The following is a 15578-nucleotide window of genomic DNA, read 5'->3' on the forward strand; positions in this document are numbered from 1 at the left end:
ATGATCTTGTTCATTATCCTTGGATCTATCGACTCAGGATCAACACATAGCTGCAGTAGTTTACCAGATAGTATCCATCAAGGAACCTATGTAAACTGCAGTAAGAGGAATTTAACAAGCATACCCGTTGATCTACCGAGAAACACAACGATTTTGGATCTGAGCTTCAACATTATTTCAAGCCTCTCAAACAAATCACTAAATTTGTCTTCTCTAAGGTATTTGCAGATTGCATTTAACAGTGTTTCAGGTCTAGATGCTGGGGCATTTTGGCTCATACCTAACATTGAAGAGCTCTATTTGAATGACAATAATCTGTCACTAGATTCGTCTACCTACCCGGAAAATGTTTTTCTGTCTCTACAAAAGCTTCAAAAGCTCCATATCCATAACAACGACATTCGTTCTTGGGGTTCCTATCCAGACAATGCAATAGGAAAACTGAGAAATCTCAAAGAATTGAAAATTGACACATTTGGAGACACACAATTTGGATCCGGATTCGCCAGACTGCAAACCCTGAAACATTTGTTACTCGGCTTTGGTAGATGCAAACTGTCACACATATCTAATGATACATTTAAATCTTTTGCTAATGTAACACTTGAAACCGTTGACCTTCGTTACTGTCCGATTGTTTCAATACAGAGGAATGCATTCGCACACTTCAAAAGTATCAAAAATTTGAATCTGTCAAATGCGTTCCCATTAAGTCCAACTGAAGCTGTGTCTGCATTGTATGGTTTAAGACTGAGTAACATGACATCCATCAAGATTAATAACATATTCAACTATTTCAACCTTGTGAATTCAATAACGCTGAGAATAATTGACGATAAAACATGTATCAACCTGAGAGATGTCTGTGTTGAAAGGTTTGAAATGACTAATAGTAGAATTTTATGGATCACTTCAACATTGAACAATGAAGGATCACGATTCGCTTCTTGTATAAAGGTTCTTGATTTGTCTGGAAATGACATATGTGGAGACCCGAAATTTCTGTTAATGATATCCTCAATGCCAAACCTTATCTCTCTAGATGTGTCAATCAGCGATGGCGTCAAAAGAAAATCACAAACTGTAAGAAATATGCAAGTATGTCAAAAAACAAATATCACTCTTGGAATCACACTACCTGAGAAATTGGTAAATTTAAGTTTTAGCCCCAAGAATGTCGGTTGTTTTTATAATCTTATTTTCTATAATGCTTCATCTCTCAGACACCTTGATGTATCATATGCTAGCCTTGACAGATTTAGCAGCAAATTCAAGGGACTAGAAAGTTTGACCTATTTGGACATCTCAGGCAATAATGTTGCAGGATCACCCGTATCAGCTTTCGACAGTGTTCCTCAACTTGAATCTCTAATTATGGCTGATTCTAATCTTGATCAGAGGGGAGCACTATTAAGACTACAGCATAAGTTATTGTCACTAACTCATTTACACACACTAAGCATTAGTTCCAATAACCTTCAATTGTTCGATGTTAAGAATTTGCAAGGGATTGGACTGAGGCAGTTTATTTTGTCAAATAACAGATTTTCGGAGATACCATTTGACTTAACCACAACGCCCCATCTGAGTCGCCTTGACCTCAGTTTTAACTCACTGACTGTTCTTTCGTCAACTGAAATGAAACATCTGGATGATCTGGCAGCCAGAAACAACATCTCCCTGGATCTTGAGGGTAACCTTCTTGCCTGTGGATGTAAGACTTTAGACTTTATAATGTGGTTGTTCAAATCAAATGTCCAACTGCATGAAAGAAACTACCCATGTGTCAGAGACGACGGGTCAGTGGTAAATACGTCCTACATCTATGAACACCATGATGAAGAATGGCGACGGTGTTCCGGAGGTTTCTGGTTGTCTACGAGCATAATACTTTTAGCCATGTTTCTGTTAGCACTGGGTATAGTGTCAATAATAAACCAAAGAAAGACTCTTCTCGTGAATATTCTTCTTCGGATGTTCGGTTTCAAGACAATGCTGAAGTCCCTGACAAGAAATGATTTCCCCAATGATGCGTACATCGGATATAGCGACAACGACTACCAGTATATTTGTCACACTGTGAGAGATCACCTGGAGAATCAGAATGGGATTAAACTGTTCCTCAAGGACAGAGATACCATCCCTGGAGGAGAAATTGCCGAGGACATCATCGACGGTATAGACTCCAGTTGGAAAATCTTGCTAGCTCTCAGCCAATCATTTCTTGAGGATCAGTGGTGCCGCTTCATTGTCAACCGTGTAGTGTATTCCTCTTCTAGAATGCCAGTAGGGAGCATTGTTCTGGTGTTGTTTGAGGACGTGCGACGAGCGGACATCCCTCCGACCTTGCTGAACGTTGTGGAGGAGAAACACATCTTCAGTGCGGGGAAATACAGGGGCTATGAAGAGAGGCTGTGGGAGGAGGTCAGCCAGAGCATCAAGATTTGACTGTATTGTTTATTCTGATGTATGCAGATATCCCACGATGCGAGAGTTTTGTTAGTTCAAGTTTTTCCTTTAACGTTTTCGAGTTATAGGAGATATGTCTGAGTCTGTCTGTTGTTTTGGTTAGCCATCAGGAAGCAAAGATATTTGATTCTAGGCCATAGTAGAACTTTCAAAGTTTTATGGTTAACATGTTGAGGCCATTTCCAAATTTGACGAATAAGTGAGAAAAACAATGTTTGATACAATTCCCTACTTTGACTTGTAGGACATGTTCCCGTGTTTTCTTCAAGTGAACAATTGTTTTGCCTTTGAATGTGTTTGTGATGGGTGGGCCGGGATACGCTCACCTTTTCGCGAACACCTGGTATCGTTACTATTTGATTAACATTAACTGCCTTTTATTGACACTTTTGAGATGTGCCATACTCATTGCAATAGCGTTGCAATAGGTTGCTTTTCACTTGACCCAGGTTTGTTCTACTCGTGTGGGAAAATCCGCCTACATCGTTTCACTGCCAGGATGACATTGAATACCTTGGTTACTGCGATTCCATGCGATTCTCAACGTTGGTCCCCAGACACCTGATGTAATTCAATGTGGTGAATGTGGCCGATATCTTTTAATATATAGATGCTTTTTGTCGTTGTATAAAATGCTGGCTTAAACTTCCGGAAATGCATAAAGATAGAATTCCTAAGACAATTGTGGACACCAAACATATGCATCTGCTTTATTGTCAAGATTGAAAAATATCGAAGGGAGATAGGTAGGATTGAATTACGTTTAATATGTTATTGCTAGTAGGGACATACGACACCTCTATCTGCCAATAATATATTGTGAAAATCCGAATATGTATAAATTTGGAACGCTTTTGTCTTTGAGCAATGTAAGGGTTACTGAGAATTTATGTAAATATGTATGTCAAAGTTATGAAATGAGCCCAAGTTTTGCAAATACTGGAATAGTATGAAGTAAATCATGTGTGAGTCCATGTACCACTGTAATACAATGTATATATGCACCTTCTCTGTATTATACTGTATATCATCCGATGATAAATGCTTTAGATATTGTGTACACTTATCGAACTTGACCTTCATACAATCATATGCCAGGACATTGCTTACATATTGTGTGACCTTAACATTCAATACAATTGGCATATGGTTGATGTTGAATTATTCACTTAACTCTCACTGATTAGAAAATGCTTCTATTGTTCATGAATAAATCCGAATTACCTGAAACTTTAGCTATGCTTTTTGGTGTGAGCTTTAGTTACCTTGATCACCAAAGCACTGATGCGATCTAGATCTCATCTCTAGGGATGTTTGTTAAGAGATAGACTAGTATATGTGTTTGGCTACTACTTCAAAACACTCATGTTTTTCATTTACAAGAGACAAATTTAAAGTTTTACACCAAACATTTTCATGACATCCAGTATGTCAATCAAACTTCATATTATCTTCTTTCAGTACCAGTATTTGTTCGAATCAAAAGTATTCATTTACAAAACATCCCTGTCACATTAGTGATTTCAATGAAGAATAGGTCTCGGCATCTCATGCTTGTCGAAAGAGCAGATTACAGGAGATTGGTGGTTAGTTTCGCTGAATTTCGGTTAGATTGTGTATTGTCGTGGCCCAATGGCATGGATCGTTGCTTTGTGACTGGTTTAATTACAGGCCGCCATGATATATCTGGACTGCAGCTTTGAACAACATTCACTCACTTTAACCTATTGGCATTACTTCCGGTGCCGGTGCTCGTGGTTAAGCATTCGCCCGTCGCGCTGGGTTCGATTCCCCATATGGGTATGAAGTCCTTTTCTGGTGTCTCCCGCCGTGATATTGCTGGAATATTGCTGTACGTGGCGTAAAACCATACTCACTCACTCACTCACTACTTCAGGTTTTGGACACACTCCTGCTTGATATTACTTCAGTACAGAAAGCCTCTGGATCGCCCACTTTGGCACCTATGTGTACTTCCGGTCCAATAATATTTCTTCCTGTTTGATGAAAAACATACTGCATCATGTTGTTGAACCAGAAAGTTATGAGGGTTCTTTATTGGGGAACTACACAATAGGAAAACTCCTTTCTGGATTGTCTAAAGTTGATATTCAGTGAAACCTCGTTCGGACCTCGTTAACCCGGAAACACAGCCTTCGGGAAGATTATTGCTTGGAACGTTTAGATATGTCCCAAGTGATACTACTTCTTGTCCATGATTCGCTAATCCGGACATTTCTAACGGGCAGATATATTTCGTCCGGATTAACAGAGTTTCAATGTAAAATGTAGAACGAACTGGCTAAATTGGCAAACATATTCTAAAATGAACATTTTTATTAAAACATATGTTGGGAATATGAAAGTTGCAATATGTTTGGAAACGATTCAGTACCATTGACTCATGTAAACACGATCAGCATCTATCTCATACAATAATATCTTATTGTGTGTCAGCGCTACATCCCAACATGTGACGGGCCAAGTCGTCTAAGGCGGCGCAATTCGCTGCCCAGAGTTGCGTCCCTTGGCCATGCCAGAAACATATGAATGTTGGCTCGAATCCTAGTTCGCCCAGATTATGTTTCTAGGTTGGTTTGTCAGTCCATACCCGTGGGTTACAATAAGGAGATGAACGTCAAAGACCTGCGCCAAATCGGGCTTTCCTCCCACATTAGGCAGACACACCGTGAACTGGAATACTGTTCAAAGTGGCGTTAAACCCAACTCACCCTCACCAACTCTCAAGACGAGACTCAACTTACATTCAAAAGGTCGTGTAATATTGGACCAGATAAACCAATTATTGACGTTATGACCAATGTCCGACGTCGTCGGAATACGATGTCATGCAATCAAACAAGCCATCCAGCCGGACCATCCGATACATGTTTGTTTGTTTGTTTGTTTGTTTGATGTTTAACGCCGCACTCAGCAATATTCCAGCTATATGACGGCGGTCTGTAAATAGTCGCGTCTGGACCAGACAATCCAGTGATTGACATCATGAGCATCGATCCACACAATTGGGATCAATGACATCAACCAAGTCAGCGAGCCTGACCACCCGATCCTGTTAGTCGCCTCTTACGACAAACATAGTCGCCTTTTACAGCAAGCATAGGTTGCTGAAGACCTATTCTCCCCCGGATCTTCAGGGGACCGATACATGCAGCTGCCACGTGCGACATGCTAGGGAAGCTGAAAACTAATTGATACCTGTAAGACATTTTTCTAAATCTTGAACTGGTTCGATATGAGAAATTTATGTTGTGGGATGTCACTAAGTGTAATAATTTCTTTATTGCCCATAATTTCTTAATCCTTTTGAGCTCCCCTTCAGAAAAATGCGCTGATCACGACCGCCTTCTCAGAAAAAACACATTGTCGAATAACATCAACAATCTCCAGCTATTGGGTGGTTTCTAGTGTGACTTCATTCCGACCTTACAATAAGATTCGAATGACGTCAACAATGCCGCCCGGATGACGTAAACAATACACTGGTGCTCGTGAATTGATACTTGCCCTGGAGCACATGCGATTTGTTTATGAACTCGATATTTCAAACCCTAAGGATAATAAAGTGAACCATTACTGATTATTTTTCTATGTGGTTAATAAATTCAGCTAAATAACTTTTTTTCCAATTTGTTGGCACCGGTGGGCAGGACACGCTTACCTTTTCGCGAACACCTGGTACCATCACTATTTGAGAGTGATTCATTAACACATGCTCATGATATAGTCGGAATCGTACAATCGACTCTGCTTTTAGAAGAGGTTTCTAATGGCCATGGAAAGAGTTTTGTCGCTTCTATTTCAATACATCCCTTGTTTCAGTTTACAATTTTTAATGTTTGAAATTAGTTAGTTGAAATGGGGTTTAACATCGCGTTCAAAATTATTTCAATTATATTGAGACCTGCATACACGCCTGAGTGTTGGATGAACCTTGTCATGCTACTCCCACGGCGTGGGACGTTCAACATAGCAATCACTGTTTGCTGGCTTAGACTCCATTAGTTGAAGCGTATCTTGATAAAGCTGGAATACTGTAAATCATGCAACCAATGCAACAGAAATAGTTGATAAAGTTAACTAAGTGAATTTAACTATCCACTCAGACATCAACATGTTAGTAGACTTTATAATTACTAACCAGTTAGTGTTACTAATTAGACAAGTACGTGGCCTATCGTAGATTACTACAATTTGCTACAATTTACTATAATCAGTAGTAGAGATTACTATCCATCTTTCAAAGAACTACTGGTTTAAGTAGCGGATAATACTAATTTAATAAGTGATGTTTACTAATCTTCTTCTCATGACTGCAATAGTAAATTTACTAAGCATGTAATAAGTTTTACTACGCTTAATAATGTTCGTTTCTTGGTCATTCATGTTGACAACAGCAAAATACAATTTGCCAAAAAGGAAGTAAACAAAAAAATGACATAACAAAACAGGTAAAATATAACATATATTGATTTTCAGTGGCATGTTTAGTACAGGTTAGACCAATCAGGGCCGATGATATGGTCAGTTAAACCCCCAGACACGGAGAGCTGAAGGGTTTAACTGACCGTCGAAATCCGAGTGGCCTAACCTATTTACACGATGGCTAACATTCATTCAAAGAACATCCCCCCCCCCCCCCCCCCCCCCACACACACACACACACACCTTCGTTTCTTGGAACAAGAAGCTACGAAATCACATGTAGGTACAATGCATAGAATAACATAAAATGTACTTCATAAAACAGATATTTCACTGTTCATAAACTTACAAACAGTCAGGAAGCAAATATTAACATAATTAACATTACAACGTTACAAAACCAATATACACATAACACTCCAACTCATAAGCGTCTGCTTGTCTCAAAATGGCGAGCGTGACACTGACCAAGGCGGAAGTGAGGAGTGTCACGTGGTCTTGACGACGAATTGAAAAGGATACCCTTTCTCTTCACCGCTGCTGCGTGCAATCTACCAGGCAGAATAGTAAATTTGTTGTTTACTAACCTTCTGGCCCCTGTTACTAATCAAGTAGATTTCAATAAAAAAAATCTCAGTGCCTGTGACTCTTGCTGCTTAATAAAGTGGCGCACTTCTATCTGAACACAATGAAGTAGGTTCATTGCACATGGCCAGAAATAATAACAAATAGTCTGCCAAAACTGCTCAAAACTGATTTTAGATGTATATTGTCTATATCAACTGAATAATCAACTGGTGGTAATCGATCGTTCAAAATTGGCACACATCCATGTCATTGACCCAGATTCTATATGGCACACATGGAACAGTAGATTTGCAAGGTGAAGGTAAACTGTTCGCAATATCTTGTATGGCCACCATTAGCGACCAAAACTGACTGGCATCGTCGTCCCATGAAAGCAATCAGATCCCGAATTGTGGCCGGGGGAATGTTCACCCACTCTGCTTGCAGTGCTTTTGCCATCTCATTCTTTACTTTGTCTGATATTTACGATTTTACTACTTTTACGTTTCTTTTTTGCAGAGTATAAGAAACGAAGCTCACAATAAACAATCTCACTGAGCGCTAGATGTTGAGAGTGATCCTCACACAGTTCCGCGTCAAGCGTGGTCAGTTTACAGTCTTTGTGCTATCTCTTACTCATTATGTTTTATAGTAAACTGTTCAAACGCAGGGGAAATCGCATTAATTTCATGTCGTGTTTTAGGCCAGGGGTCGAAACTCGCATTAATTTGGTCATTTATTTCATGACTTACAGTTTGTGCTGACTTCGACCTTCACAAACTTCAACCGGAGAAATGTTGTAAATACAACATGAAATTGCGACTCTGCTTGAATGTAGGGTTATCATTTGAACAGATATTTGTTTTCCTAAATCCTGCTGAGTAAATGAACGTTTGTAATAAATACCTGAAGATATCGACAAGGAAATCCTGTCCAACACGACAGTTTTCCTCCTGTTTTGAAACGTGTGAGGAAAGTCCTGAACAACAAGTGGGATGGGTTTACTGTTATCTATACTCTGTTGTCTGACAAGTTTTTATTAACCGTATATGTGTCAATACATGTCGTTTCGGTCGTACTAACATTAATGTGCAAACTTTTAAAATCGATTATTCCTTTCATGTATTTATGGAAATATATCATATTGTCTAGAATATTGCTGTTTGGTTCTATTAATGGCATGTTTATAGTGAGCCGAGGTCTGGATGACCTTTAATATTTGATGTTTTCACACAAACCTTCAGTTTCATGGCAAGAAAAGGCAATACTTTAACTGACACGAGTGAGTGAGTGAGTGAGTGAGTGAGTGAGTGAGTGAGTTGGGTTTAACACCGCTTTTAACAATATTCCAGTTATATCGTGGCGTGTCAGCTTAATGTGGGAGGAAAGCCCGAAGTGACGCAGGTCTCAGACGTTTACCACTTCGGTGAAACCCACGAGCACAAGTATGGTGCTGACAAACCAAGAAACATAATCGGGGCCAACCGGGATTCGAACCCACAATCATAGGTGTCTGCCCAAGGGACGCAACTCTGCACAGCGAATCGCGGCGCCTAAGACGATTGGGCCAACCATGTCCCATAACTGACACGATCAGACACGTAGTGTTGACATAGTGTTGACTTAAATGTCCAACACACAGAATGTTTTTTTACGGGGCTCTGATATTGATATTATAATACCAGTGTGATCGCATCCAAACCTCAACACTTTACGTGTGCATTAAATAGGTAATTACACCAATACCATATCTTATCTGTGAAGTGATTTATTTAGTACGCAACCATACTCAGACTTTGTAGGTCACAGTTTATCAGCTTTTGCCAACCCCATCCCGGGACAAATGTACTGTTATCACTGACCCAGCTGCCTGACTGTGTTAGTTACTGCTCCACCCATTAAGTGTTTCCCTTCACTTGTAAGCAGTGTAAGCACTTGTACACAGCAGATGTAATTCAGCAAACTCAGTAAACGTGGCTCTGGGTAGTCTGACAACAAACACGTCTGCATGTAAAATGTATGAGCGGCGTCTGGTACCAGAAGAACAGGATATTCTTATCCTTTTCGCGAACACCTGATGTATTCTGTGATTTTCAGCGACCCTTCCATTTTTACACCCAATGGAATCAAGTTCGGCAGACAATCGAGACTCATTATTCACTGGCATTGACGTTTTTCATTTCCTTGCCCAATAACGAGTGAACATATATCATTTCAAATAAACCTATCGTTCTTTTTTTTTCCATTGATATTGTTAAACAGGACTTGACAGCGGGGCATGCGCATGCGCAAGTATTCATCAGTTTGATATACCCTTACTTGTCTTTGTCTGAGGAATTATGTTTGTGATCATCGCAGTTTGAAAATCTATCACAGAATATTTATGTAAACGATTTGAGTATACATATTTAATCATACGTATTAATACGTCTTGTTTTGACGCGCCCAGGAATCGAATGACCGTCGTCCCCGTTGCCTGTACACTTGGCCCTACATAGGGTTAATGTGGGCTGGGAAATGGGTCCTAAATGAGTAGACCGTGAAGATTCCGGGGTAGACTAGGTCTTTAGCAACCCACGCTTGCCGTAAAAGGCGACTATGCTTGATGTAAAAGGCGACTAACGGGATCGGGTGGTCAGGCTCGCTGACTTGGTTGATGCATGTCATCGTATCCCAATTGCGTGGGTCGATGCTCATGATTTCAATCACTGGATTGTCTGGTCCAGACCCGATTATTTACAGACCGCCGTCATATAGCTGGACTATTGCTGAGTGCGGTGTTAAACAACAAACCAACCAACCAACCAACCAACCAACCACCCTAAATGAGTAGCCCTGGGTAGGCATACAATGTAAACCCCCACATGGATCCCAGATTGAGTGTGACTGTGAAGGTGTTATGTTTTATCCCCTGCATGCATATAATATGAAACCCTTTTGTGGCATCACAACCTTAAACATTCTCATGTATAATTTATACAATTTTAGGTATATTTTCCACCCGCTTCTTTCACATTCCCATACTTACTTTTAGTGATATGAAAGAATCGGGTGGTCCTTAGCTTCTTTTGAGTGGCATATATGTATGGGGTTATATACATATAGATATTGATGTTAAACAAATATAGATAAGACAGAAGCACGAAAAGTATTGATGCTATACACGGTGTAGTACAATAGTGATTGATGTTTATGCCGTTGATAAGATTGATATGGGAAAGGTTGCGTGAGGTGCTGATTGATAAAGAATAATTAGAATAACGGAGAGGAACATACTTAAGAAGCCAAGTTAAGAGGGGGCCACTTAGCTGAATCATCCATATGTATATAACCCCATACTTCACCTTGCTGTACACCCCTTGCTTGTTAGAAGCTACACGAAACGTCGCTTCAGTTGTAATAAAGAATATGTTTATCAACAAGAAACTCTCCTTGTTCATCACTCCAACTTCTAAATGCCACTCAAAGAAGTGCATGTGTGTTACATGATCTTAGATCCGTTGCTGAGCATTAATCCATACATGTACCTTTACAAACTATATAGAGTTTCTTCTAAATGTTCACAGCTGGCACTATGTTCGTTATGCATATCATCAAGCATCCATATCATCCCTTTTTGGTATGTAAAGAAACAAGACCTTACATTTATTACTTCAGTGAGTGAGTGAGTGAGTGAGTAAGTGAGTGAGTGAGTGAGTGAGTGAATGAGTGAGTGGGTGAGTGACGTTTAACACTTTGATAAAACCAATTACTTCTTTTACCAGGTATATACCTTAATAAAGATATAATGGTTCTTTTAAGTATGTACTAATGTTTCCATGAATACTTCTTCAGATGAGGGTTACAACAGGGTGTCACGTCACCATATTGGTTGGATATTCATGTTTAGTATCACAGGATCTATCTGCCCAGGGTCAACACACAACTGCAGTGTATCATCGGTGAGTGTCTATCAAGGAAAGAATGTGAACTGCAGTAGGATAGGTTTGACAAATGTGCCTCAAGGCCTGCCAAGAAATACAACTTCCTTGGATTTGAGCAACAACTGTATTGCAATCCTCACGGACAAGTCGTTAAAGTTCCCATTTCTAAGGCATCTTGATATTTTCTTTTTTTCTGGTGACATCTCACATGGAGCAACTGTACCTCAATGCCAACAAACTGAGATACCCTGATGATGTTTTCCAGCCCCTGCAGAACCTACAGATGCTTCATATCCACACCATTGATGCTCGAAACCAAGGATCGTATTCGGATAACGCAATAGGAAAGCTCATAGATATTCAAGAACTAAAAATTGATACATTTGTAAAAACATCTTTTGGTGATGGACATTGTAGATATCTCTGCAATGAAACTGCATTTTGCAGACCATTGTGACATCATTGTTACCATGACGTCACAATCAAATGACCTCCCTAATGGCTCTGCTACTGAAGCTGTTAACATACTTGTTACACTTAAGACACTGCTTATTACTGTCTACAAACTGAAAACGTTGGAAGAATGATGTTTGAGGATAAATAGAATCTCACCCTTGTGTCTTTTGATATCAAATATATCAACACTCGTCGATAAAAGTTTTAAAATTTTGAGGACATTTCATTTGACGCATAAGTGAGAACAATGTCTGGTGCAATTCCCTAGTTTGACTTGTACCATATGTTCCTCTGTGGTGAACAATTGTTTTGCCTTTACATGTGTTTGTGATGAGTGGGCCGGGATATGGTCAACTTTTCGCGGACACCTGGTATCATCACTATTTGATAGTGATTCATAAACAAATGCTCATGACATGAAGGGTCTTGTCATTTATATTTCAGTGTATATTGTAGAATAGTTGTCTTTTCGTTGATTTTGGATGAGAAGTAAATACTTTGATCAAAGAAACAATACATGCAACGACCTCGATGCATTAAAAAATGGAAAGTTTTCATTAGAATTATATCAAATGTATATATAGGACAAACGCTCCATCCACTGGACCACTCGCAGAATGGGGAAGAGGGTCGTCATAATGTTTTCAAAATGATTGTAAAACAGATATGGCCCATCTCCTAGTACATACTTACAATTAAAACACACGCACATTAACGGGTTTTAACAATTTCATACTTTCCTGGTTCAGTGTGCAAAGGACTATCCACGTAACATAAGTCAAGGGGAACCCCTGACTTTCAGACAAGTTACAATTGACAAAAAACATTTCTGCAATAATCTGACTTCAAAAGCTCCCAATCTCATTAAAATAAATTTGCTGACTCCGATACGATACGTCTCAGAATCAAGATAGGACGACACCTCCAAACATCGTAAAGGACGTATAGGAGTAGAAGATCTGATTTTAATGAGATTGAAAAGCTCCTAATTACTATTATGTTTCCCCTTTTTGACAAATTATTGGAGACAGGTTGTTTTCCAATCTCCATTGCATTATTTAAACATAACTTAGATTTGAAGGTTACTTTTAAACGTTTAACATTTGCATCTGTACAAATTGGCATATGAACTTTTCCACTGAATAGCCATATCCTTTGTCCTACATGTAACTATCCTACTTGTATCAGTGGAAGGTATCTTTGATTAGGGATAGTGCTACTGTAAACCATACGAGAGGAGAGGCGTGGTCTGTCTGACATATATAGCAAGTCCAATAGAGAAACACCTAAACCCCAAAAATCTTTTATACTGTACTGAACCTCCGCTTGAACATTCTTTCCTTTTTCAATACTGCTGCACTGTATGCATACATAGTACATACCATGGCGTCAAGACTTTGACGGAGGCCTATATGGTGTAGATTGCTAAATGATAGCAATTAAAAGAATGGATCACTGACAATCAGGATGACACCAGGTGGTCGCAGGATCAGGGTTAGTATAATTATCGCCGCACACAACTTTCATTTAAAAAGGCCCAGTGAGTAAGAAGGTGTGAACAATCACTTGTCAGGGTAATCTGAACATGACCTCGGTATCAGCATGACATCATGGAGACGGCAGTTATCCCCCACTTTTACAATCATGCGTTAGCCACTAGATGCATTGGTCTTCGTGGATGATTTTGCTAATTCTTACAGATCACGTGCTGTTCTGGGATGCTTACATCAGAAAGCCACCGAGACACTTCCTAAGAAGTCCAGGGGCCGTATTCATAATGATTCTCAGAAATGTCTTAATAATACTCTTAGCGGAGAGTTACACTAAGGAGTAAAGTCATAATGGCTCTGAGAGTTACCCTTAGCCAAGAGCAAAGCAAAACTCGGAGAGAAACTGTCAGAATGAATTTCCACCGTTTCTAAGGTAAGTCCTGTGCTAATTATAGACATATCAGTTCTTTGAGGTTACATGACATAACATATCATGTGATGTGTCATGTTACTCATGAACATGTTAGCAAGAACATGTTCAAAAATTGTGTGTCTAGCATTAATATTAACTTATGATGTTAACTTTGACTAGGTGACAAATTAGTAATTCACCCAAATGTATTTGCCATGAATCCTTTTAGTTTTGCATTATTTAGTCTACCTGAACCTAACGCAATGTAGAAAATATCTACTAAAATATGGAACACTTTTGAAATGATTGAGGTTGTGAAAAGGTTGTCCAAGGGCTTGACAGCAAATATAAAAGCAAAAGGCTGTTTCAAGATCACACAGGTTTCATTTTCAAAAGCCTTTAAATCCTTGCTTTTTTTTTTATGACAAACAGGTTCTTAATTTATTGTAGACCTCTTTTCCTAATGTGTCTGGTTTGACAAATGGATCACATTTTCAAAAGATGCTTTTATAAAAAAAGTTGTGGTAATGTACGGAAGCGTAGTAGGGCCACGGTGAAATTCTTTTTTGTCTAAGTATCTCCTACGTAGGACTTATTATCTCCTACGTAGAACTTAGTATCTCCTACGTAGGACTTATTATCTCCTACGTAGAACTTAGTATCTCCTACGTAGGACTTACTATCTCCTACGTAGAACTTAGTATCTCCTACGTAGGACTTACTATCTCCTACGTAAGAGATACTAAGTCCTACGTAGGAGATAGTAAGTCATACGTAGGAGATAATAAGTCCTACGTAGGAGATACTTAGACAAAAAAGAATTTCACCGCGGCCCTACTACGCTTCCGTACATTACCACATCTTATTTTAGTAAGTCCTACGTAGGAGATACTAAGTCCTACGTAGGACTTACACTCTTACGTAGGACTTACTATGGCCTAGAATCACTATCTCCTATGCACGACTTAGTATCTCCTACGTAGGACTTCCTATCTCCTACGTAGGAGATACTAAGTCCTACGTAGGAGATATTTATTCTAGTCCATACTAAGTCATACGTAGGAGATAGTAATGCTAGGCCATACTAAGTCCTACGTAGGAGATAGTAAGTCTTACGTAGGAGATATTTATTCTAGTCCATACTAAGTCATACGTAGGAGATAGTAATTCTAGGCCATACTAAGTCATACGTAGGAGATAGTAAGTCTTACGTAGGAGATAGTGATTCTAAGCCATACTAAGTCCTACGTAAGATATAATAAGTTCTACGTAGGAGATAGTAAGTCCTACGTAGGGCACAGTAAGTCCTACGTAGGAGATAGTAAGTCCTACGTAGGGCATAGTAAGTCCTACGTATAAGATAATAAGTCCTACGTAGGAGATACTTAGACAAACAAATTCACCGTGGCCCTACTACGCTTCCGTAGTAATGGCAGTGTTAACATGATAGGTTTACTATTGTCTAGGTTCATGAAATTATAAACATGGCAACCGTGCTTAATCGCAGGTAGCATTGAATTCGAGTAATCCCGAGAGGAAAACACCCGAATAAATAGACTAATGGTAAAACCCCATCACTACCCAAACAAATTCCTTTCAGTGACATTGTGTTGAACATAATGGAATAAATACATTCTACGAAACAGATTTATCTTACATGGGTTTGAGTGTCATCGCTTATTCTAAAATTCCCAAAGCACATTCATCCATCAGTGACATTGTACATAGATCTTTAGTATGTGCTGCTTTCCCAAGAGACTGTCTTATACAAAGCTATATGGCAGTTTTATGTAGATTAGTGAATCACTATGATTA

At 39.2% G+C, this 15578-nt stretch overlaps 1 protein-coding gene across 1 annotated transcript; it reads left to right on the plus strand.

Annotated features, from left to right (window-relative positions):
- On the plus strand, positions 1-2448 carry LOC139475512 (toll-like receptor 4). Its single transcript, XM_071258705.1, has one exon. The coding sequence runs from the start codon at positions 1-3 to the stop codon at positions 2446-2448; it is 2448 nt and encodes an 815-aa protein (XP_071114806.1).
- The last annotated feature ends 13130 nt before the right edge of the window (positions 2449-15578 follow it).

This window comes from Haliotis cracherodii, unplaced genomic scaffold (genome assembly GCF_022045235.1).
Source record: "Haliotis cracherodii isolate W230 unplaced genomic scaffold, xgHalCrac1.p SCAF_3, whole genome shotgun sequence".
Classification (NCBI taxonomy): Eukaryota; Metazoa; Mollusca; class Gastropoda; order Lepetellida; family Haliotidae; genus Haliotis; species Haliotis cracherodii.